This window comes from Lineus longissimus, chromosome 18 (assembly GCF_910592395.1).
Source record: "Lineus longissimus chromosome 18, tnLinLong1.2, whole genome shotgun sequence".
Taxonomy (NCBI): Eukaryota; Metazoa; Nemertea; class Pilidiophora; order Heteronemertea; family Lineidae; genus Lineus; species Lineus longissimus.
Window position 1 is genome coordinate 10,852,963 of NC_088325.1, and position 23,475 is coordinate 10,876,437.

General features: G+C 39.3%; 3 protein-coding genes and 1 long non-coding RNA gene across 6 annotated transcripts; 1 reads left to right on the forward strand and 3 right to left on the reverse strand.

The window, feature by feature from the left end:
* Positions 1-283: 283 nt before the first annotated feature.
* LOC135502276 (uncharacterized) lies at positions 284-17,859 on the reverse strand. The gene is made up of 2 exons (XM_064794974.1): positions 17,449-17,859; positions 284-1,465 (listed from the first exon to the last, which is right to left on the reverse strand). Exons 1-2 carry the CDS (start codon positions 17,816-17,818, stop codon positions 519-521), a joined length of 1,317 nt encoding a protein of 438 aa, XP_064651044.1. The 5' UTR covers positions 17,819-17,859; the 3' UTR covers positions 284-518.
* Positions 2,107-9,601, reverse strand: LOC135502275 (uncharacterized). Its single transcript, XM_064794973.1, has 9 exons — positions 9,176-9,601; positions 8,697-8,804; positions 7,991-8,130; positions 7,606-7,699; positions 7,108-7,308; positions 6,490-6,648; positions 5,895-6,051; positions 5,399-5,544; positions 2,107-3,607 (listed from the first exon to the last, which is right to left on the reverse strand). Exons 1-9 carry the CDS (start codon positions 9,410-9,412, stop codon positions 3,293-3,295), a joined length of 1,557 nt encoding a protein of 518 aa, XP_064651043.1. The 5' UTR covers positions 9,413-9,601; the 3' UTR covers positions 2,107-3,292.
* On the forward strand, positions 4,245-15,024 carry LOC135502277 (uncharacterized). Of its 3 annotated transcripts, XR_010449752.1 has the most exons (7): positions 4,245-4,276; positions 4,827-4,975; positions 9,654-9,732; positions 10,711-10,973; positions 11,599-11,796; positions 12,698-12,816; positions 13,815-15,024. It is a non-coding gene; the product is annotated as an uncharacterized LOC135502277 (long non-coding RNA). The 3 variants fall into 3 exon arrangements; XR_010449751.1 differs by lacking the exon at positions 11,599-11,796; XR_010449750.1 differs by lacking the exons at positions 11,599-11,796; positions 12,698-12,816.
* Positions 17,860-18,761: 902 nt separating the features above from the next.
* Positions 18,762-22,545, reverse strand: LOC135502370 (uncharacterized). The gene is made up of 4 exons (XM_064795156.1): positions 22,440-22,545; positions 22,049-22,126; positions 20,915-21,070; positions 18,762-19,540 (listed from the first exon to the last, which is right to left on the reverse strand). The coding sequence occupies exons 1-4, from the start codon at positions 22,443-22,445 to the stop codon at positions 19,364-19,366; spliced, it is 417 nt and encodes a 138-aa protein (XP_064651226.1). The 5' UTR covers positions 22,446-22,545; the 3' UTR covers positions 18,762-19,363.
* Positions 22,546-23,475: the final 930 nt, after the last annotated feature.

The following is a 23,475-nucleotide window of genomic DNA, read 5'->3' on the forward strand; positions in this document are numbered from 1 at the left end:
AGCGTCTGTGTGGTAAACATCATCTGCGAGACACAAAGTGTGCATACCTTTCACAGACGTTTATTCAGTTGCAAGATGACAAACAGTGCCATCAAATCTCCTAATGGGAGGAATAACTACATTTGCTGCGAGAAGCTCAAAGGTACGCTAGTAAACGGTGCTATGAATCTATCACTAAGCAACCGTTTCAAATGGCGAGACTTCGAGTTTCTGGAAATAACACTCGCGCCAACTACAATCTCGGAGGTTAACTAGAACGCTTTCTTTGATTGTACATGTACATACAATATCAGCTTTTTAACAAGGCTGACGGTAAGAATTGATTAAGCTTTTCAAGATCGAAGTAAGATCTTACAAGATCTAACGATCGTTAAAGGTCAGATAGCAGAAGGTAAGACGCCATCAACTTAATGCATATTTCATGCAATTTAGGTGAATTTCATAATGCTATCCTATGCAGTTAAACAGGGCGCCATCTATATCGCGTTATCACATGTCTATTCATTCAACCAAGTCTATCAGATAATTTGAAGTATGTCGATCTTGCCATTCGGTCTGTGGCACATTACGTCCTGCTTGGATGTTCCGTAGAAATAACCAACATGCATTTTAGCATCGTCAGCCATGCAGAAGTCAAGTTGAAATGACCGTAAATCAATCCAATGACCAAGAAAACCGATCATCAGCTTAAAACTTGACGTTTCTCTTTTGTAACAAAGCAGTCCGTCAGTTGGTGTTGAAGTGAATTTTCCGACATACATATTCATCCCGGCACACGGGTCGTTTGCATCAGCGTAATATGAACTGAGAGTTCCAGTCACACCGCCAAGCCCGTGGTAGAGCCGCAGCTTATTGGTCTCTGTAAAGCGGCAAAGCACGTCAGTCTTACCATCACCATTGAAGTCGCCGAAAAAAGGAATTTCCTTGGGGTTGCATCCTCTCAGAACAGTGGTCGGGGATCTCATGATGTCACTAGGCGCATCCGTGGCCATGTTGAAGAATTTCCAGGTCCGTTCATAAGTGTGACATACAATGTCTGCTTTTTTGTCTCCGTTGAAATCCTCCACATAAAGGCGACTTGTTGGCGGACACCACTCTTGCCTGAACCCAGTCTTGAAGATTTCGAATGAAAGAAGGTGCGATTCGGCATCTAAACGTGCCTTAGAGACCGAAACTGGTGCGGTATTTTTCAAGCAGATAATGTCGGAAAGGACATCACCTGAACAATCTCGAGCAACAATCGTAGGAGTGACGAAATAGCTTTCACTTGTGCTACATTCCAAGTTGAAATTCGTTGTTTCATTTTTCAGCCATAACCCTGCCGCGCTGACCTTTGTCGTGGCGACTGTAAATGATTTTTTCTCGCCGTTGTAGCAAAGAAAGTCATCAGTGCCATCCAGGTTAAATTTCCCGATTTTGAGTTGACCTTTTTCGCAGTAACTCAGGCCTGTGGTGACAACTGATTCTGAAATAGAAAATACTTTGTTTAGTGCCTTACTCTCTAAAAACAAACGAGTGAATTCTCGCTCTTTAAGAGCGAATTCTCGCTCTTTGAAAGAGCTATATTAGTGATCGCTCTTCACAGAGCGAAATTCGCTCTTATGAAAGAGTGAAACTATTCGCTCTTTTAAAGAGCTAAAACCGAGCGAAATTCGCTCGTTGAAAGAGTGAAAGCATTCGCTCTTTTAGGAATGGTCCCGAGTGATAAAAGTTTCCATTCGCTCTTTGAAAGAGTGATCAAAGTTTCCATTCGCTCGTTAAAAGAGCGGTCATGCACTTCAAACGAGTGAAATTATTCGCTCGATAATTCGCTCGGGCCCTTCCTCAACGAGCGAATAATTTCACTCGTTGGAAGTGCATGATCGCTCTTTTAACGAGCCAATTTGCGCTGAAAAGGTTATCAGTCACACACTTCTTGCAAGTAAGTCCAGGAGAGTTCAGGAGAGTTACTGATGCCGTTCCCATGCTCGAACGAAAGCGGAGACCGGCTATCAGCTCACCTGGTAGCATTACAGCTGCTGCTTGTAGTATAATATTCAACGGTGCAGTTCGAAGCGGCCTCGGGATTGATTCAGTAAACGAAACAAACACAATCGAATGCTTTGAAACGTTATGACTTTTTTATTGAAGTTTTAGAAAACCGTGGTGTGCAACGAGAGAGATATACATGATCGATTCATTTATCGTACATGCTAGGAAAGACGAGAAAATGGACATTCTGAAAATTCAACATGGAGCTGATCCTGATGCCATGAAACCTCATAGTTTTCATTTTTTTCATTTTAGCATTAGGTCGAAATGTTCCTCGTCACTGAATACTAGTATTAGTATACTTAATAACATCAACTCAGCCCCGAAATAGCTGGCGCCATAATTCAGTTAACATTCAGACAACACCATCATTTAAGTAACACCTTAGTGTTCCCATGGAGGTATTATAAAGATATATAATATATAAGATTTATAATCCATTGTGTTCCTTACACACCGTATAGAAGTACTTATTTTATCAAATTGAACAACACCAGAATTCATAACACAAAACCTGCAATGTACTACAGAAATTTGCCTAACATCATTTATATATACATGTATTGTCCGAGACTAAGACCAAATCGTAAACCGTCATCAGATTCCCCAGGCGCTTGAAATTGCTGAACAATAAATATCAATTTTCAATGCAATCCGTTGTATAACAATGCGGCCTATGATCATCCTCTGGTATTCAATTTACAAAAAATACGATTTGACAATACTAGATCTTCGGATTATTCTTAATTTCATTAGATTATATCCTGTATAATCCTGATAATGCACATTGTATAATACAGTCAGGAAGAAGATTGAAATCAGTCCAATCCATTTTGGACTGATTTCAATTTCAAAAGCAGATCATGTCATTTTCACCCAAAAAAATCCACAAATAAGAGCTTTATTCGTGTTTTATTAAGGGTCGATATGCTCACTGAGGGTCAAATATCATGAGGCAAGATGAGGCAAGATTTATAAAAACATCCTTCAATATCCATCTAAGGAGACACATACTTTCAGTGCCCAGCAATTTTTCACAAATATCATTGAATTTTTAAAAAGTAGGATTTTCATGATATTTGATATTTTGATATTTTCACGATAATTTGAAATACTTCGAAAAGCTTTTGGTAAATTCGAGATATAAACACTGTTAGATGATATGCCATGTAGTGAAAGCCGAAATCGGCTCACCATAGGAATAAGGTAAAATAAACAGGGATATGAATACTCATGAGCACAACTGTAAATAGATATGGGTCTACTGGAGACCAATGGCACTAACTGCCGAAAGCAGCTGTGGCTTCATTGGTTTTGCCACCACAGCATAGGTAACTGTCTGAAAAAGACCATAGAAGTTATCAAGTTGGGGCGCGAAATGAACGTCAAAGACGTAATGCACTTTAAAAAGCATGTCAAATGCTTCAATAATGGTTGACCCCGCTTGAATTGGCTGGAAGTCAACCACTATGAAGTACTGGACCGGTCTAATTCTTGGTCCAATGCCAATTATGATTGGCTGTGTGTACTTGGTTGCATCAATCTGCTTGGCCAATACGTCTATGTCGCTGCTAACCTAAAATGAAATGTAAAATAATAATTATTAATAAAGTATATATACGTGAACACACCATTGACAATACACTCTTTCATTATGCCGCATGGGACTGGACTGGGAATCGATGTAACCCAGCCTTACGGTCACTTCTTTTCTAGTATAGTTTGATAGAGCAATCAAATTAAAACAGTTACATGATAAAGAAGACAACGAAATAAAAGGCACCTGTGCGTAAAAGGAAAACACTGGATATGAAGTATAATGTGTGTATAAATGACGAAGACAATGTCACAACCGAAAAATCCGCCTCCGGGATTCGTCCGTGCAGTGATTGGGGGGGGGGGGGGGGGGCTGATTATTATTACTATTAAGCCAAGAGAAAGAAACTTTACTCTCAATTACCAACTCATAAGTTGCAATTTCTTTTTTGAATGATAAGGCTTTCAACAATTGGCATGGTTTGTTGACGTTTGCGTGACGATTGTCATTGAATGAATGACTTTGATTTGGGCTTTCCCAACTTTCCCCTTGTATTGTGTTGTAAGGAGATTTGAATTTACCCGCGCCATGACGTGACTTGTCAGTGACTGGTGCGTGCGCATTCGCTACTTTTGACACCATCTGATTATCTGAATTCGGACGATCGGTGCAGTCGTTGGTTTTAAACCTAATGAAATGGGCAGACTGGTAAGTACTATAGGATTAGGAAAAGATTAGTATGTATAGAAATTAAAGATCATGTCTGGCATCCTATAAATTTCCCCATTGTTGTACAATCGCTGTTTGAATACAGGCTTCTCAAAGAGCACCGAGAGCACGTGGCCCCACACACATAGGTCATGTCAATGTTGTGCTGCCCTCTTTTAGTGAGATCAGATGGTACCCATGCTGATTAATTCTCTCAGCTTTCAACTACTGATATCTTGAAATATTCAAAAAAATTCAAATTTGTGTAAAATAGGCCTATTTCTCCTGCTCAGCCGAATTGATCCATGAATGAAATTATTATGGCTTAATAGCTTTGGCCTTATCCACGCCTTCTTCATTCTTGAATCTTGTACTCTACTCATTTCAGTGACGTGACACTGACGGCAGGTTAGCACATCATTTCCCCTGGCATTTCAGTCACTCCTGATAGGTGGAGGCCTGTGATGTTTTGTATAGGCATACTTTTTGTTGCCTACTCTGCTTACATTACATCATTACTTAAATTTTCCGTTTTTGCATCTTTTTGTAGTTTGAAATCAGAATAGACTTCTTCGACAGCACAGGTTTAATGTAACTGAAGACAGGAACCTAAGTGATACTCTCTGCATCAGTTTTACGTCATTTTATCTGTCGCTAAACATTGACAATCAACCCTGAGGAAAGAATGGTAAGAACAAGGTTTGTATAGTTAGTTCACATCATCCCACCATTTGGAGTTGGTCAGTCACATTCATAGCAAAATCAAATCTTTAAGCGAAAACCTGAGTGAGTTGGCCATAAAATTGCATTTCAAAGATTACATGAGTTGGGGGCAAATTCGTGTTCCATATGAACCAAATCTATGCCTTTTATAGGTACAAAAAATATTTGTATTTAAAACTTTGTGCATTGTATTGTTTTGTTTTGTTTGTTTTGAGTTATTAGCAAAGCTTTTGTTTGAACTTTGGTGCACCAGAACTCAAGTTCGGCATGATTGACACGTTCTATTAATTATTAATACTAATAGTACTCCTACAGGTATGGGTACATACTAGTAATTATAGTCAAAACCTTGTTATTGATTTTCGGAATGAAAAGCATTTACCGGGGGTAGGCACTTACTGGGAAGAACTGGATGAGATAGCTATCCGCATCTGCTCTGCTGCATGTTTCATTCGAAACCACCTCGCCCTTCATAGCCTTTCGCTTGTTTTGTGAATTGTTGGGTGGAAATACTTGCACCAGTAAAAGCAAGGCACACAAGCTTTCTGAAATAGGAATTTCGTGAACTTAGCTGACTGACGATTTACTTTGATACCATTCCTGTTTTGGGTGCAAAGTATCTTCCATAACTAAAACAGACTGAAAGTTAAATTTTTGTGAAGAACAGTGTTTTCTGAAACAATTGAGGTTTTTTTTCTCAAATATGTTCCTTTCTCTGAGGCAATTTTGCTAATAAAAGAAAATTTTTCAAAAACTGTTTTCCACCCTTGAGAATTATGATGTCTGGAGGAACGACAGTTTTTGCAACTCTAAAACTGATTGAAAATTTCATTTAGCAGTTCGGCGGTAGATTTTAGTATTAAGACTTATTTGGACATCATGATAATTTACTTACGATCACCATCTTTATAAGTGGCAAGCAGATCTGCCATCGGCTTCTTTGCTAATGCTTGAGCATAAGAGATTATTTTCGGCGTGTAGTTGGTGCCCATCTTTCTTATGAAAGCATCATTCGGTTTTGCGGGAAACATCATGTTAAATTCCATATTGATCTGGAAAATATTAAATGGATTATGGACCAAAGGTCTAGTTAACTTTTGTCTAGTATGGTGTGTTGCGTCTGTAAATAGCCTGATTATTCTTCCTTTTTTAAAACTGATGCCGCTTAATCGAGATGCCCAATTCAATAGTGCAATGACAGCAAGTATGATTCATACATTTGGGAAGAGAGCAGAACCAATGATTCACTGCCCATAGTTGGATGATGTTGTACTGTTTGTTTCATTGCCATTGTGTAACCTTTTTTTAAGTAAAAGGCTCATGTAAAGATTGTGAATAAGAAATATAGACCTTTACTTGTCAATTTACTAGTTCTTAATCTGGTAAATACTCTTTTCCTCTACCAATAGTAATTACTATTCTTATTCTAGACGTCATTGCCCTCTTCCAACCTGATGACTATTTGCTGGCATTGTATTTAAAATATTTACCAGCTCAGGCATATCAAGCAGTCTTGGCAGCCGGTCCATCACAGCAGCAGGTGTCAGATTGCTGACCATTCTCCTTCTGTCTTCATAGGTCTCTTTAAACACTTCCTTGATACTTTCCTCATTTTCCCTGGTGGGGGGAGTGTATTTCATCCAGTCAAACTAAAAAATAGGAATTTTTGAAAAATCTTAAAAATATCGCAGATATTGCAAATCAAAAAATATACACTTCAAAGCAAGTTTGTGTTGAATGAATGCTTGTGAAAAAACTGACCCACTAACATATAGTTGAACTACAACTCCAAGTCCAATTGTCAAAAAAAATTGTCTCTTCTCGTTATGACCACTACTAGAATAGGTTCTTTTTGAAGACGACAGCTCGATGTAAAACCTGGCTAAGTTAGCCTTTCACGAATTTGAAGGATTTAAAGGAACGTCGTTTTACACAAAGTACTTCATGCATTGACACCGAGTTGTGCAGCTTCAATCTTAGAACAAAAGTATAAAAATAACTCTGACACTGATTTCCCTTGTGACTTGGTGCAAGACAACAGACCATTCCAAACTGGAATTGCTGCCTTTTGCAAATGATATTGGGAATATTTATGGTGATAATATTACCTTCTCCATCTGATCCAGTGACAGTACTGGTTCTGGTGCGGGTGTCGTTTCGGTTGTTGTTTTGGGGGCTGCCAGTTTCTTTGTTGGTGCTCTTTCAGTTTCAGTTTTGATTTTATATTTCTTTTCTGAGGAGTTTAGGGACTTGCGGATGGTTTTTAGACGGTACTCTATAAAGCCATGACCATTATTGTATAGGTGTTCCTGTAATTAAAATATGCCATAGTATAAAAAGCCAATTGCCAAGCTCCTGCCCAGCAGATCATCCTCAACCCTGCCATTCAAGTTGCTAAGTTGTTATTTTTAGTTTTTAAAGGTTCCACTGAAAGTAATTCCTGTGATAATATTAGTTGTGAGTTTTTGTTGGTGAGCTATTAGGAAAAATGACAAGGGATTTAGTACACTAAATTCGTGACCAATGAGACGATGATTTCCAAAGGATGATATGGTGTCGGATGCATTGTTCATTGTGAACAGAATTCGAACTGTTGGCCTACTCACGTATCCATTAGAACCTGCAACATTTGCCTTCAGTTTTGGGAACTGGTCAATAATTGCTACTGCCAGTGCAGTTTTTTCATTAGCAGTTGGGTATCTGCAAGAAATGGGAATAAATGTTTTAGACTTCATTGTGATTTTAAAGGTGGAAGCCATCTTGGTATTTTGGAGGACACGTTTTGGCTTCAGCTTTGCCCAATAATTTCTTTCCCCTGTTGTATTGTTTTTGCAAGGCAATTCTCCTATGTTCTCGAAAGAAGTGCATGGAAGCCAAGGTATGCATACTCATTTTGGGGTAAAGTTTTGGCTTTGGGGCGTGCATATCCAGTGGAGGCAATCTGCATGTTTGCATTGCGTTTCAATATAAATACATGTATATTATACTTACGGGCCTCTTTGATCAACTAATTCTTGCACTGCAACTTGAATTAAGATGGTCCGGGTTTGATTATTTACGACATCTTTCTCAAGGTCTTCAATGACCTTTTTCCCCCGGGTACGCTGAACTGCTTCTCTGAGTGAAAATTCCTGAAACATGGATACAAATTGTTGGAACAATCGCCAGCGTTGCTGATGATGACAAGTACCAATGATACTAATAAATTTTATGAACAACCATAGCGTAGTGAAGTCCCGTCTGATGTCACTAATGTTTCATCAGACTGGCCAACGGAGATGAGTGTCATACATAATGGTTTAGAGTGTCGGCCTCATAATCAGTAGGTTGTGGGTTCAGCTGACCTGTTACATTTTGTAGAAGAATTACGATTACCACTGTTTCATCTTTTGTGTCTTTTACCAAGGTACTTTTATCTTATAAAACCCAATAGCCTTGCTATTAAAGAGACAGAGTTTGGTTTTGAGTATAAGCATCAGCTAAGGCATTATTAGCTCTACAAAATTGGGCAATTGTAATAAAATGTGAGGAAACTAGAGACCCAAGAGGTCGAAGGGAGTCACCCTTTCTATCACATGAGTGTGCCAGGACCGACTGTTAATCGAAACCAGGACCTCAGGTGACAGGCAATGATGATAGACTTATTTCTTTCTTGTTTCGTGTTTAATTGTTCCAACAGCTACCTTTGAATACTTACTGGCTTGAGATTTGACTTGCGTTTTAATGATGTCGTATTCGTCCCGCTCGTAGATGTAGTTGCCAATGAGTCAAATGTCCCACTGTTTGTGTTATCATCAGGAGTTACCTTTAGTTTGAAAAGAACTTTGTATACTGTGCACACTACAGAGATCCTTACATACAGCTGCCAGAGTCCAAAAGCCACCTCTGCATGCTGTGGTTCAATAATGATTTTCATTTTTAAAAAGAACATGAGAAATGGACAACAAATATTTTGATGAGTTGTTATACAATTAGGTACCAGGACACCCTTCCTGGGGGGGGGGGGGGGGGGGGGGGGTAAAACTGTGACATCAGTATATCAGTTAAAATGTCTTGAAATGAGAGCTGACAGTGACATGATCACTTCAAATGTCCATCTTAAAATGTCACTTTGATCAGAAACAATATAATAATATTGAAAAAAGAAATGAGGAGTTAATATTATAATAATCTTACCGCATAATAGATCAATCCTGTGGCACCATCCACTTCAGCATTTACGGGTCCCTCACTCATGTCAGTTGGTGGATTGTCTGGTTTCTGATGTGTCTTTATAAAAATTGCTAATTTCCTTCTTTTGCCAAATGATGTAATACCCAATTCCTTCATATCGCCCTCGTCCAGTGTCTTCAAAATTTCCATACTGTCGATATCATTTTCTGAAATGAAGATGAGCTTTACATGCACATACATGTACTTACTTACAATTGGACAGATAATCTCTTCATTCTAAGGGAGGTTCCACTGTAATTGAGAAGCCTAAAATGTGATAATCTGAGCGGGTTAGAGTTTTTGTCTAATAATATAAAAAAGAATTCACGCTTGCATTAAAAAATGATAATTCATTGGCTCACTTTATTATAATGAATGTAGAATTTTTTATGCCATCATTGTGATCTGCTTTTATTAATCACAGATGCTATTTTGATTTAAGGCACGTCCGGCTCACAGATTGGTGCGACACAGCAGGTTATACAGTGAAGCAGTATCATCGCAATTTTCAGTGGCCACAAGTAAGTAGTCAATAATGTAATAATGACTTTCATTTTTTTAGACTAATATTATCAAAAAAGCATTGCAGAGGACTTGATTCTGCAATACTTTGATATTAGTCTAAAAGATGTTAAGTTTGAGAAGAAAATCTATTGAATGAAAACTATGATCAGCTATACGAACAAACTTTATGTTTAGTTTGAACATGCAGTTATGATCATTCACTATTATTTTCTTCTAAAGTAAAAAAGTTTGAGAAACAACTCTGAAAAGCTACCTGTAAACGTTGTATGTCATTGGTACGAATGTTGGTGAATTTGCCTCGTACGATGTGTGGCTTGACAGCGGAACATAATCAAGAATTGTGTCAATTGTGTGCATGCTGTAGGCTGTTGGTACGGCTGGTTCAACCGAAAATGCTTGAAAGTGTCCATGAAATGCAGTAGTTTTGTACTGGTTTACAACAAAATGCACATTGTTTTCTCCAACAACTAGAATGTGTTCAATGTTCCCAAACACTGGTGACTCTGTGTCCTTTTCAATATCAATGATGAGGAACCAGTTTCTGGTGTATTTGGTTCCAAACAGTTCAACTACGTTTGCCACAAAAACATCATCTTCAGCAGCCATTCCAAGGGTTTCACAAATAGTTTCCGGGCAATTCAAGGAACTCACTTGAACAACATTTCCTCCTGAACATTCAAATTCAGACCGTAGTCCATTTCCTTGCGCATCTGCGCATTGCCTCATTTGATATCGTGCGGCCACGGTTTTGGCGATGTTTTTGAAATTGCATGTAATGTGGGCGAGTCTCTTTGCAAAATTGTGCTTAAGTTCGTATTTCATGCATGACATTGTAGACAGGGGTCCTGACATTCGGATGCATGTCGGGTAATGGACCATATGGTGGTGCTTGTTGATCATCTTAACCTCCGGATAGAGTCTTTTAAACAGAGAGTGGTGTTCTTCAATGAGGTATTTCAAGTGAACAGTTTCAGTTTCAGGTACCACTGGCGCAAGAATAATGGACATACATCTGAGCAGCAGTAGCAGGAGCTCATAGTGCTGATTGCCTTCAGGGACTTTGTCTCCAATCATGATGGGAAGACTTCTGATGAGACACCACATTTGTGCTGCCTTCTGGCCCATTCCATGATCTGCTATGCTTCGAAGAGAGGATTCCAGTGGACAAGAGGGCTTGTTCTTCTGGTCGCTCAGGCCATATTGGAAAGACTTTATGCGTCTCTGCAAGGTGTCACAGGTTAGTCTCAGCTTTTTGTCAATTACTTTGTCGATGAAGATTAGATGGTTCAGGAGAAGCTTCACCTCGAATGGGCATACACCTTCAAACAAGTCGTGCATGACGTCAAAGTTGTAATTGGTTGCAACGTGGAAGTACCTTAGGCTGTTAAGACAGCACCCTTTCTTCACTCCAGATGTTGGGTGACCAGACTCCTCAGAAGCTTGGACGTCATTGTCATGATCCATAATTGTGCGCATCCGAAATTCTTCTTCAACAAATACCGTCTGTATTTCTTCTCGTGTTGCATAACACAGGCGGCACAGGTAGTTTGCAGATGGACTTTGAAACCCAAACATATCGTGCGCTGCTAAGGTGTCCACACACACTGATGTCAGTGTACCTCTCAGACAGACCTCCTCCCCATTGATCTCTATGATTTTGCCACTATCGGATTCCAACTCTTTTACTGTACTCACGAAAGGTCTCAGGACATTATCAAACCCATTCGGCTTCTTCAGATCTAATGCATAGCAAACTGCCACAAGGTGAATGCTAGCCATTGAAGAATTCAACCGCTTTGGGAGGTTTTGTAGGGTGAAGTAGAATAATCCTAGTTTATGAATTTGTGTTTTACATCCTATAGGGTTGGTTACTTCGACATCATCGTAATATAGTTGCAAACGCAACGCATTTGGATGGTCTCGGAATAAGGCATGCTGTTGGAACTGTTCCCCATCGTGGTACCCTTCCATGATCAAGACACCCATTCTTCTGCGTTCTTCTGACTGGATCAAGAACATAATGCTTGGATTAAGAATAAGCTGTAGTGCACGGGGAAGTGGTATGCTTTGAAATGTTTCTGTGACCTGTTTTTGCTTGTTCTGATTGGTATTTCTGTCTAGTTGGTGATCAAACCGGAGACCTATTGCTTGCTCCTGGGGCACTACTAAATTCAAACTTTGTTCAAAGAATCGCGTTTGCTGGTAAGGTGTTTCTAGTCCTTCAAATGGATTTTTGGAATTCTCTATTGTCGCAAAGAGGGACTTGACATCCTGGCCTTCCACATCAACGTCATGAGTTCGAAGAATATTTCTAACCTGGTGTTCAATCGAGTCGGCTGTTAGGTCAAACATTGTTTTTACCCCATCGATTACATCTTTGATAACTGATAACGTTCCTGTGGAACTACTCCTCAATTTTAGGATAAACGAGGAGACAACTTTTTTCAGTATTTTCTCGAACTCAATTTCAGGGTCAAGCCCAAGGTCCTCCCCATTATCGTTGGCATTATTTTCTTGGTCATCTTCATCTTCATCAACATCACCTCCATCACCAACACTATCAGCATCATCGCCATCATCATTATTGCGTTCATTTCTTCTTTCATAATTGATTTCATTTGGTTGCCCATTGATCATACCGGTAAGCGGGTGTTTTCTGCGAATGTGACATAAGTATGAGTTCATTTTAATAAATGTCTGTCTACAGCCATTCTGTTGACAAATGAGGCTCTCAGATTCGAAAACTCCGGTGATGCTATGGACTCGTCTCAGGTGGTTGGTGAGATCACGAGTGTTCTGTAACCCTATGTCATTTCTTCCACACTTAAAGCATGTGTATCCCATGGCCATGTTGCAGCTGGACACAGGTGTTACTGTGAAGTCATTCCTGGAATAAAGTAAATTGTAGTTTGTGAGCTTACCTTTACATAATTTGTTTTAAACATCTTGCTAATTCGGCAGCTGATGGACGTCGGCCAGTGGTCTTGTCCAAGCATTTGGAACAAATCTCTCCAAGAGGCAAGAGGTCTTTTACATTGAACATCAGTAACTGTATCACCTTTCCCAGGGAGTAGACATCAGTAAGTTCGCTCTGTTCATGGCCTGTTAGATTTCTCAGCTCCCACGCAATGTGTGAGTGGCGTGCGCTGTATATTTTTCTTTCATCACTATTTAGGTAGTATTTTCTAGGACACATGGTTAATGTTGCACTCCCAAAGTCAATCAGTTTGGGTGAAAGCTTAAGTTTGTGAATCACAATGTTCCTGCCGTGAATGTCATTATGTAGGATACCCTTCCCATGTATATATTGTATCGCACATGTCACTTGGTAAATAATACTTAGCCACTGTACTGTAGAGAATTCATCTGTTTTGGCATAATCTGAAACCGTGCAGTCGTGAGGCGCTACTAGTTCCATGATTGTTGTTTTGATATCTATACTGCCGAACAAATATGGTATCCCAGGGTGGCCACCTTGTAGGTGGAGCAACACCCTAGTTTCTAACTCGAGAGTTCCAACAAGTGCCTTCTTAACAGCAACGTTTATGCCATTCAGGATATGTGCATGTCCAACAAACACTTGACCATATGCTCCTGACCATTTGGGTTTCTGGTCAACGGCAACCATTGTGCTACTAAATTCTATCGGCTTTTTGTTTAGTTTTTGTAGTACTGCATTGACAGCATGTTTGCGGCTTTCTGCATGCTGCCGCCCATTCCTTCCATCATGAATGGCCTGGATAGTTTTTGTACTTGTAATTTTTTTAAAGTGACTGTTTGACAATGCCTTTGCCCTTTCTTTACGGAGAAGTTCACAACATGCCTGATAGCGTTTCTCTCCTTCTTTAACTCTTGTTTCTAAGTCATGTGCATGAACTGTTAATTTGTTAATGTCACAATCACTCCGTTTTCGTTTATTTGCCCTATGTCGTTTATTCATGGCAGCCTTGCGCTTTCTTTTTGCTTCATCTATTCCTAACATGATTGCGTCTGGGTCTTTTTCTGTAATAATAATATGATGATATGACTTTTTCCTATCATTCTGACACTTTCAATAAACTAGCTTATTTCTTTTCAGATTATACTTCCAACCAGACCTTTGGATAGACCCCCAGGAAGAAAAGAAACTTGAAGAGGGTGGAAACCATGTGACAGTCCAATCAGGAAAGAAAGCATGTTGCAACACATTGACATTGATGAAGCGTTTCGATTTTAAGTTTCAAAATCAAAACACTCTGTTCAACTTACTGTCCTAGATAGCTAGATGTGTGATTGTTATCATAGTCGTCATTCCGGTATTAAGTTATTGTTGTCTTTGTTCAAGGTATTTTATCTCGCTTATAAGTGACATGTTTTTGATAAAACTTTTGAAAATCTGTGTAAATTGCATCATATTCAAATCAGTCTACTGATATAACTTTCAGACGTGTCAAAGAATACTATTTTATTGCTGTTTTTTGTTGGTCTGCAACTAGCATCATACTGTTGAGTGAATAAATAATAATTTACCAAATATACATTGCGTTGCCTTCAGGAAGTCATAAGACCTCAGCGAGGCAACTGGCCAATGTAAATCTGTGTAAATTGCATCAGATTCAAATCAGTCTACTGTAAAAGTCAGACCCTTCAAAGTAGATTATTTAGTTGCTGTTTTTTGTTGGTACTGTTGAGTGAATGAATTACAATTTACCAAATGTATATTGTGTTGCCTTCAGGAAGTCAGAAGACCTCAGCGAGGCAACTGGCCAATGTAAATCTGTGTAAATTGCATCAGATTCAAATCAGTCTACTGTAAAAGTCAGACCCTTCAAAGTAGATTATTTAGTTGATGTTTTTTGTTGGTACTGTTGAGTGAATGAATTACAATTTACCAAATGTATATTGTGTTGCCTTCAGGAAGTCATAAGACCTCAGCGAGGCAACTGGCCAATGTAAATCTGTGTGAATTGCATCAGATTCAAATCACTATACAAATATAACTTTCAGACATGTCAAAGTATACTATTTTATTGCTGTTTTTTGTTGGTCTGCAACTAGCATCATACTGTTGAGTGAATAAATTACAATTTACCAAATATACATTGCGTTGCCTTCAGGAAGTCGGAAGACCTCAGCGAGGCAACTGGCCAATGTAAATCGGTGTTAATTGCATCAGATTCAAATCAGTCGCCTGATACAACAGTCAGAGTCAGACACATCAAGTAAACTATTATTGTTGGGTTTTTTTGACACCCGCTGCATGTAGTGTATTGGTTAGTAAATAAATAATTTAGCAAATATACATACTAGTAGTGTGTTTTGGTCAGTAGTCAGGAAAGAGTATACTTATGGGTTATTACATAGGTTTTTCTGTATCCTTCCCTGTATTCTTCCCCGAGAGTCTGTATCCTCCCCGAGGCTTGGCGAGAAAAAATATGTATTCGTACCCTACACGAAGGATGAAGACAAAATTGTTCCTCTTCACCGATTTAAAAAAAAATTTTCTTTGCTTTTGATCGACGAAACATGTCCCAGGTTGCATTGCTCACGATGCATGTCAGCGACGTCACAAGCCGGCGGGACGCCAGAGAGTGACGTCATTCCAACAGTTAAAAGCTGTATCCTACCCCGCACGTGCAGGGAAATGCCGGCCAGTATCCTTCCCTGATATCGTTCCCCGGTATCGCGCCCGGGTGGAGCAAAAAATAAATTGTGGCACCGTATCACCCTGCGTCATTCAGTATACGCTGGCAAATTTATCCTGTATTGGTAAAATAATTACTATCGATATAAGATACTTACTAGTACTCGGTGTATTGTGTTCAAAAAAGCAGGAGCCCACTTCTAGGAAATACGTACCAATTATTGATATAAATTCGCATACTAGTAGAAAACCTGTACGTTTAGAGTTGATTGAAGTAGGATGTGACGCAAAGTGCAGTTTTGCAAAATGGCATGTTGGGACTTTTTGCAAAGTGAAGATTTGTAATGGCAATTACCAATATAGACAAATAAAGGGCAAATGTATACCTCTCAGTGTATCCACCAACTCTTGACCAAATCCCTCCTTCTCTAAAACTGCAGAGAGTTCTTCCATTTCAATGGCCTTCAGAGTCTGAAAATGCAAGTTGGTACAGCTGCAGAGAATGTTAATGTCGTAAGACCATCTTGGACGGGGCCTAGCCCTAAGATAATGAATACTAAGTACATGTATTGACTTTGCATGCTTGTGAATCTGGCGTCTGCGATGACAGTGATGTATGGAAGTATTATAAAAAGAAATACTTTCCTATTTAAAACCTAATGTCTCTGTACAAAAAGGTCTGTACTTTCCCCTTGGATGGACAAGAAAAAAAGGCATTACTTTTTTATACTTATTTATTTACAGACTGCAAAATTAAAAACCATTTTGGAATCAAAAAGTAAAAACATTTTTCCTTAATTTCCCCTTTTTCCCTAAAAAAATCCCTAATAACATTAATAGAAAATGAAAGATTTGAAAAATATGGATCCGCCTCTGCCGAGGATCGAACCCACTCCGTCTCGACCCATAGGTCAGATACCCACGGTACTCCTGATTGAGCTACTTGCCCGACCTACGCTTACGTCAGTTTTGCGACCATTATAACTCTTGACACCAGTTTTTATTGCCTATTGCAGTAAAATAAGTGTTATATCCCTTCAGCAAATGAATAAAGGACTCTTTTATGAAAAAAATTGGTAAGAAGCCAGGAGCACAGTGTAATGTACATTGTAGCCTGCGGCTGCCCTACTCAATCATTACGCCCTGCCGCGAGGGCCATCAGTGCACCATGATGAGGGCCTAGCAGACGACGGCGGCTGGATTATGCAAAGCCATAGTTGGTTCTTATCAAAAATTAGAAGAGGACATGGAAATGCCCAGGGGAATGGCTGTTTTAGGCCTACATGGCCTACGTGTAAGATGTACAGCCGATGGCTGTCGTCTGAAATCTTATGAGCCCGCCACAGAAATCGGGTCCAAAACTGTACATGAAATCCAAATTAAGATGAGTTTTGCAGCTAACTTTGTTCTACATTGATAATATGTGGATAATAATTCAGTATTTACCCTTTATAAATCCTTTAAAAATCGAAACCGGTAGAAATTTGGCCCGATCGGTGACAGTGGCCGCTTCAGTGATGGCGAATGTCATGGGTTCAGTTCGCTCTTTCATGTCAATTTGTTTACGGGATTTTTGAAATGCGCGCCATTTTTTCGCTCGTTTGCCGACTGACGCGCGAAAATCCGCTCGTTGTCCCCCGCTCTTATTCTCCGCTCTTTTGAAAGAGTGGATTGGTCACCCAAAGAGCGAGGGCCTAGAATAATCAGATAAATTTCACTCTTTTCGAGCGAAAAGCTATTAGCTCTTTTGAAAGAGTGAGAAATTCACTCGTTTGTTTTAAGAGAGTATCAAACACAAACGGGCTAGTGAGAATAAAACTTTGTTTTCCGTCCCTGCCCGCTCAGAAATACTTTATCTTGCAGCATTTGATCTTTTTGCCTGAACTTCTCGTTTGGTTTTCCTTTAAACGACACATGCGCAGGCCAGCACTTTTGAACATTTCTGATAATATAAATCATGATTTAGGGGTTTTCATTGATTCATTTTATTGCTGTGCGAGCGCGTGTGTGTGTACATGTATTTCTTCCCATATCTTTATTTTTTATAAAAAGGATTATCCCTTAGCAGGATATATCCAATCGCACTCACCTTTTACATATTCTTTGGTTCCTTCAGTTGATGTAAGCGCTTTCGTTTCCATTAGTTTGCAATTCCTCAGCGACTCCGAGAAGGAAAACGTCTTGCATTTATGATCGCGAAAGCACAGGATGGCGCAGTCTATTCTGCTTAACGCATCCGTCGTTTTGCTCAGCGCGGCTATTTCTCGTTTCCTTCTGCGTTTCTTCCAACCATACAAAGCGGAGCGTGATTGCACAGCCGTCTTCCCGGCCTGAGTGCTCGATTTAACCGCTAGCGCTGGCGGAGCAACTGCGAAAAATCCGTACAAGGTGGTGGAGTTCGACAGAGTTAGAGTAGTAACTATTTGAAGGCATACCAATACAAATACAGAAAGCTTCATATCGACTCGTAATAAGCTGCAGAAACGTCTATACTAGCCAAAGATTCCTTCTCTTGTATGGTCCGATTTAAGCCAAAGGAGGGAATAAATGCTTATTTTTTCCCCTGGTGCTAATAAGAAGTTACCGTAATAAAACCATTAAGTCAAAAGGAAGATCGTACTTAAATCATTATCCCATATTATTTGCGTCGAATCCATATTCTTTTGATTAAACCCGAGTAAATAGCGATATACATCTTCCAAATTATTCGAGAGTGAGTTGCAGAATGTTTCCGATCAAAACGTGGTGGGGTCTGAAGGGTAATGGAAGGCAGTTAGTAGGTTTTACTTGTCTCCATTCAGAAGCCTGTGGTATCAATATATCTGACCTTGGTAAGTGGCAAGGGAAATTAATAGAGTGCAGTTTACACCATGTTAATAACCTGCCCTACTATGAGTGTCTCCACTGGGGGGTATATAGTCATATGGCGGGTATCGAATGTACTATACAGTAGCAATACAATCCCGGAAACGGCCATTACTCTAACATTGATAAGAAAGGAAAGGAAAGGGGACATGTAGCGTTCTTTTGCATATCGTTTAATTTCACGAAAAGTATGCCAATGAGACATATGAGACTTTCTTACGCCGAACGTATAGCGCAAAATTAAGCGGTGGTATGTAAATATTGAAACGAGCACATTGAAACAAGCCAAAATAAACGAGCGAGCCAATATTAAAATATTGCCTTGTTTATTTTGGCTTGTTTATTTTGGCTTATTCAGGTTTAAAACGCTTAAGCGTTTTAAACCTGAAATGAAAGATCAAGTTTGCATGTAATATTAATTGCATGATTTGATCAAGTATGTTAATGGCATAAAATATCATCTTATTCACACAGTCCCATTCAGTTTGATTCATTTCAAGTTTTGCATGGTGCGCCATGGAGCTTTTCATTTACTTGTTGGCGAGCTTAAAAGTTGAAACGAGCCAAATTAAGTTGGCCTTAGTGAATAAAAGTGCATTTTCATTTTATGCAAATATCAACCTAACGCTTGCAATCATATAAAATCTGAACCTGATCTCCAATATCATGTTTGGATTGTTTATTTGGTTCGTTTAGTTTGGCTTGTTTCATTTTGGTTCGTTTATTTCAACTTGTACATACTACCAAATTAAACGGAATGGAACGTCACCGGAATGACTTAACGCACAAAAGTGGCCTTCTGAAGAAATTAACTTTTTTTCGCTGTTGCATGGGCTTCTATTTTCCAGATACATGTATATGTGTTTCACATTCTTTTTGAAAATACAGTAATCTTATCAAGATTTTATTGTCAGTTTTCAATATTAGAATATTAATTGAAACGCTGTAATTTTTCAAATAACAGTTTTATCAGCGAATTATAACTGTCCTTGTCTGTATCAGATTTAATCCTACTATGTTATATCAGGCCTAATTAAACCTCATGATCTATGCACCCTTTTAGCCGGGGTAAATTTAATATTGATAAGATGCAAAAACCTTGGTGGTCAAGATGATACATGACGTGCCTTCTTCCATCATCAGTCATTTTTCGGCTTGATCACGCCACCTACTAACTCTTGCTTCAACCGGTACATCCGAACGCACTTTGCTTTGCACGCCTTTTTCTGGAATTTGCAAGCCATTGTGCAAGCTTTCTCCTGGCAGTCGCCCCTAAGACATTCCCTGTTGGCAATTTGACATCCAGTGTAGCAATTCTGAAAACAAGATGGTTTATTGTTAAAGACAATCCATTATAAATACGTCGCATTGATGAGCTGCCTGCCTGAACAAAGATGTGTGTGACCTGCTTCGTCCGCCACAGATGCAAAACATGAAAACGTGGGGAAAGTAAAAGTAAATCTCATTTTCTTCTTCTGAGGAAGAATGCTTAAGTAAGTCACATAAACTTCCGATGTTGTGTTATGTTGCATGGGAGCCATTTTAGCGAAGGAAAACATCACATGTTTGCTGTTAAAAAGATCCAGTCGTGGCACAAAACTCGCTAAACGTGGTAAAAATAATTACATGTAAATTGGTAATAACTTCTTATGCAGCTCATACTGAACTTCAGAATCTATATCATAATAAGACGGCTCGATAAAGAGCCATTTGGGGGTAGTGTTTCGTCTCGAAATTTTGCACGTTTGCAGGTGATATGTTATCCTGATGCAACGTTATGTTTATTTTCGGAAATTGACTTCAGCGGAGCAGTAATGAGAGATTTTTAATCGGACACTGTCAATTCTCCTTACCACTCACAGAAGCCAAGTCATTGCTGTTTAGTTATGCGAGGGGTTAATCAATTACCTGCACTCCCTGTATCTGGGTTCTCCTTCTCCGTATAAAAAGGGGCATATTGCTGACTGAGGAACGAGGCATATTGGCATTGCCTCATCATCTCTATCGGACCAATTGATATACTTTTTATGCACGCATACAGCACGCCACAGCTAGGTCCGAGTCTGTGGACAAATGGTTTGTTTAATTTGTCTCTTCGATATTAGTCCTTTGATATTGCATTAGATTTTCATTGCAATTCAATCTATTCAAGGTATAGCCCATTTGAACCTGCCTGCGCCACGGGTACAATGCTAGTAGTTCAGTAATTCTCCTGATTTCCATATCTCAATCTCTGTTATCACGTGACTGACGTCTGTCATAGGTATGTATCAATTAAGAGGTAATCTAATGGTTACCTGTCTTTCCCGACACGTTCGCCACAGCGTTGCCTATCATGATATATAATTTCATTTATTTGCAATCCGCTTAATGAATGAAGTTTCCCATCCCCACGGTATTGAAAAAACGTGTGCCAACAGTGGAATCATCATATTCACGTCAAATCATAGTAGTTATGGAGTTATAGAGAGTCGTATGAACTACAATTAAGTCAATAAATAGTGATTACTAAATTATCCAATTTCTGATTATTAAAACCTGTTACAAGTGCTTGTATGCAATATTTTGTGTAGTGTGCTCTATATAATATATAAGTACAGCGAGCGATGCATAGATCAGCATCGTGTATCACAACCTTGTGGATCTGTCTGAAAATGAGAATATGGTCATGAAATAAAAATCAATCTAACCCGAATTGGCGATGGTGGACTGTCCACCAAACAGTCCCCGTAACATGACCCAGCATCTGAGATACAATCCTCTGCGCTCTTCCCTGGGGTCAGCGACCCAATGCATTCGTACATGTAGTCTCGGCAGGCTTTGTTGCATTGCTCGTTTGTAAATGTCTGAAGAAAAAAGTAAACGTCTGGAATGTGAGATAGGCTGACAATGAGATGGTGATATGTAATCTTAATTCGTTTTATAACGCAGTGCTCAGTCGGAGTTATTGTGTCTTTTCTTTTGACCACACGCAAACGAAACGCTTCTTCTAAGTAAATATTATACATGTTCTTAATCATATTACATTTTTGAAAATGTCATTTATACATTATCTAAGTAAAGATAGAATTAATTTGACACTCTAAACGTGCTCAACAAACATCCTTAGCAGTTAAGCATTCGACAAGAGAAACCACGATAAAAATCATCCATTCATGAGTTGACGGAGTCCAACCTACATTGTATTCACCATCATTGATATGATTATTTTATGTCAAGTCATAATATGCGCAACGATTCCGTTTCTCACAACGACCCTTTTATTACATTATATACTAGTGGAGGCTTTTATTGTGTATCCATAGTTTACGGCATAGTAGGCCTCTGCCCAATGACTGCGAGACGAAAGAACAATAGCAAGAAATGTAGCCAACTCACATGACCAAATGCATACATCACTTCCTAAGACATTTCAACTCAACAACACCTTCGGCAGACAATGACTCTAACTGGTAAGCGTAAGCCCTGCATGACCACACCCAAATTCATAACTTATGTACCGCTCGCCTCAATACCGTGCGGAGCACCGGTATCTGCTAAAGCATTCATTTATTACATTATTGTAACAGTCTTGAGTATTTTTGTGAATGGGTCAACATTTCGATTTAATTGAAAAATTGAAGAATCAATTCTAATACGTCATTCGGTTACAGGGTGTCATGTCGTCCAAATATTGATGTATTTGTTTCGAAATTAACGTGCCAGCTGTTGGGTCGTTGTTATCATTAATTTACCAATAGTAGTAACCAATAAGCTTATGTATTTTGCGTCCTAAAATGCATCGGGTCTACCATATACATTGTATTCATAAACAGTAATGTTACCTTCAAGTTGTCGTCTTTGGAACATGCAGAATGCACCAGTGACGTCACAAGAATGGTTGTCAATGCGAACACGTGGCACTGCAACGAAAAATCGTGACTTCAGCTTTGCTCTTGATGAGTCTAACTAACGTTGATCTCGGACAAATCACTTCAGAGTATCTTTCACTGTTATATGCACACCTGGTGTTATCAGAAGCTCCTAATTAGAGGTGCTAGTAATTACAGCCTTCACAAGTGCTCGGCAAACGCATCTAGATAGGCCGGCTGCTGCAATGTTGACAATAAAGCACATACATGCCAGCTTGGAAATGCTGACGAAAGGTCACTGAATACACATTTTTACTTGTCAGAGCAGTCTTTAAAAAAGTGTTGTTAAATATGATATACATACCTTCATTTCCCTGTCATGAGACTCAAAGCTTTCAAATCAGAACAAGAAACTGTTATATCCTGGCTGTAATAGGTCAGAGCATCAAACTGTCCTGACTGAATCAAAATCAACAAGTGTCAAATCACTGCGAAATTGGGTAATTCATAAGCAATTTTGTTAGCTCAATTGGGTAGAAAAACGTTGGACATGAAAGGAGGTCATTGATGATTATAAAAAGTTTACGTTAAAAGGTCAATGACGAAAAATGGCTCTCGGATAATTGGGGATTCCCGATGGGATAATGCAGCAGTAGAAGAAAAAGATTTTTTCATCAAAAAACTATATAATTACGTTGTATAAACTACTTTCTTTCCAAATATTCCGTCAATTCATCGCTTAAAACGAGCCATTTAGAGCAAAGTACTGACAACTTTACCCGACAATTTTAGTTTTGTTAACGGGCAGTGCCATTTTTCTCGCAAAATGACCTCTACTTTTAAAGTCCGGCACGGTACATGTATTTGTTATAGAAAAAAAAACTTTCTAAAATTCCTCAGCTAACCCGATTTAAAAGCCGCACGAATGATTCTGACGCCATCACACGAAAGCCCGCCCTTCAACCCCCACCCCCCACCCATCCCCCCAATACCAGCCTATTTGAGAAGCGAACGATGTATAAGGCTAATGGACATGATGTTTCTTGCTTGACGTCTAAAATCTTTTGGTCGTCCATTCCGTTGCGTCAATCAGAAATTAGTGACCATCGGAGCCACAATATCCGCCACCGCATTATACTTGTGCGTGACAAAGTCTCTCAGAAACTACAAGCAGTGTCTTAACCGACTGTTAGATTGGCAGATGCGCCACTGTCAAAGAATAAAGCCCTTTTTTTGTGCTCTCTGCACATGAGCCGGCACGTTGCAAAATGCCTCGACCACCGGCTAATGCACGAGGAGATCTTTGTCTTGTAACGGCGTTGTATCACACTTGATAGGGATATATTTCAGTCATGTTTGAAGCTAATGGACGCAAATCCGTGTTACAGAGGGTGATAGTT

What these genes read in the sequence shown, in the direction of transcription:
- LOC135502275 (XM_064794973.1), bottom strand. Translation starts at nt 9,412, where the DNA reads ATGTATGTGCATGTAAAGCTCATCTTCATTTCAGAAAATGATATCGAC. An exon ending in TTAGTTGATCAAAGAGGCCC is followed by an intron (nt 7,700 to 7,990) that starts GTAAGTATAATA and finishes CATTTCTTGCAG; the next exon opens with ATACCCAACTGCTAATGAAA. An exon ending in CACTTATAAAGATGGTGATC is followed by an intron (nt 5,545 to 5,894) that starts GTAAGTAAATTA and finishes TTCCTATTTCAG; the next exon opens with AAAGCTTGTGTGCCTTGCTT.
- LOC135502276 (XM_064794974.1), bottom strand. Translation starts at nt 17,818, where the DNA reads ATGAAGCTTTCTGTATTTGTATTGGTATGCCTTCAAATAGTTACTACT. An exon ending in AACCAAAGAATATGTAAAAG is followed by an intron (nt 1,466 to 17,448) that starts GTGAGTGCGATT and finishes TTTCTATTTCAG; the next exon opens with AATCAGTTGTCACCACAGGC.
- LOC135502370 (XM_064795156.1), bottom strand. An exon ending in CCAAAGACGACAACTTGAAG is followed by an intron (nt 21,071 to 22,048) that starts GTAACATTACTG and finishes TTTTTTCTTCAG; the next exon opens with ACATTTACAAACGAGCAATG. An exon ending in GTCCACCATCGCCAATTCGG is followed by an intron (nt 19,541 to 20,914) that starts GTTAGATTGATT and finishes TCTTGTTTTCAG; the next exon opens with AATTGCTACACTGGATGTCA.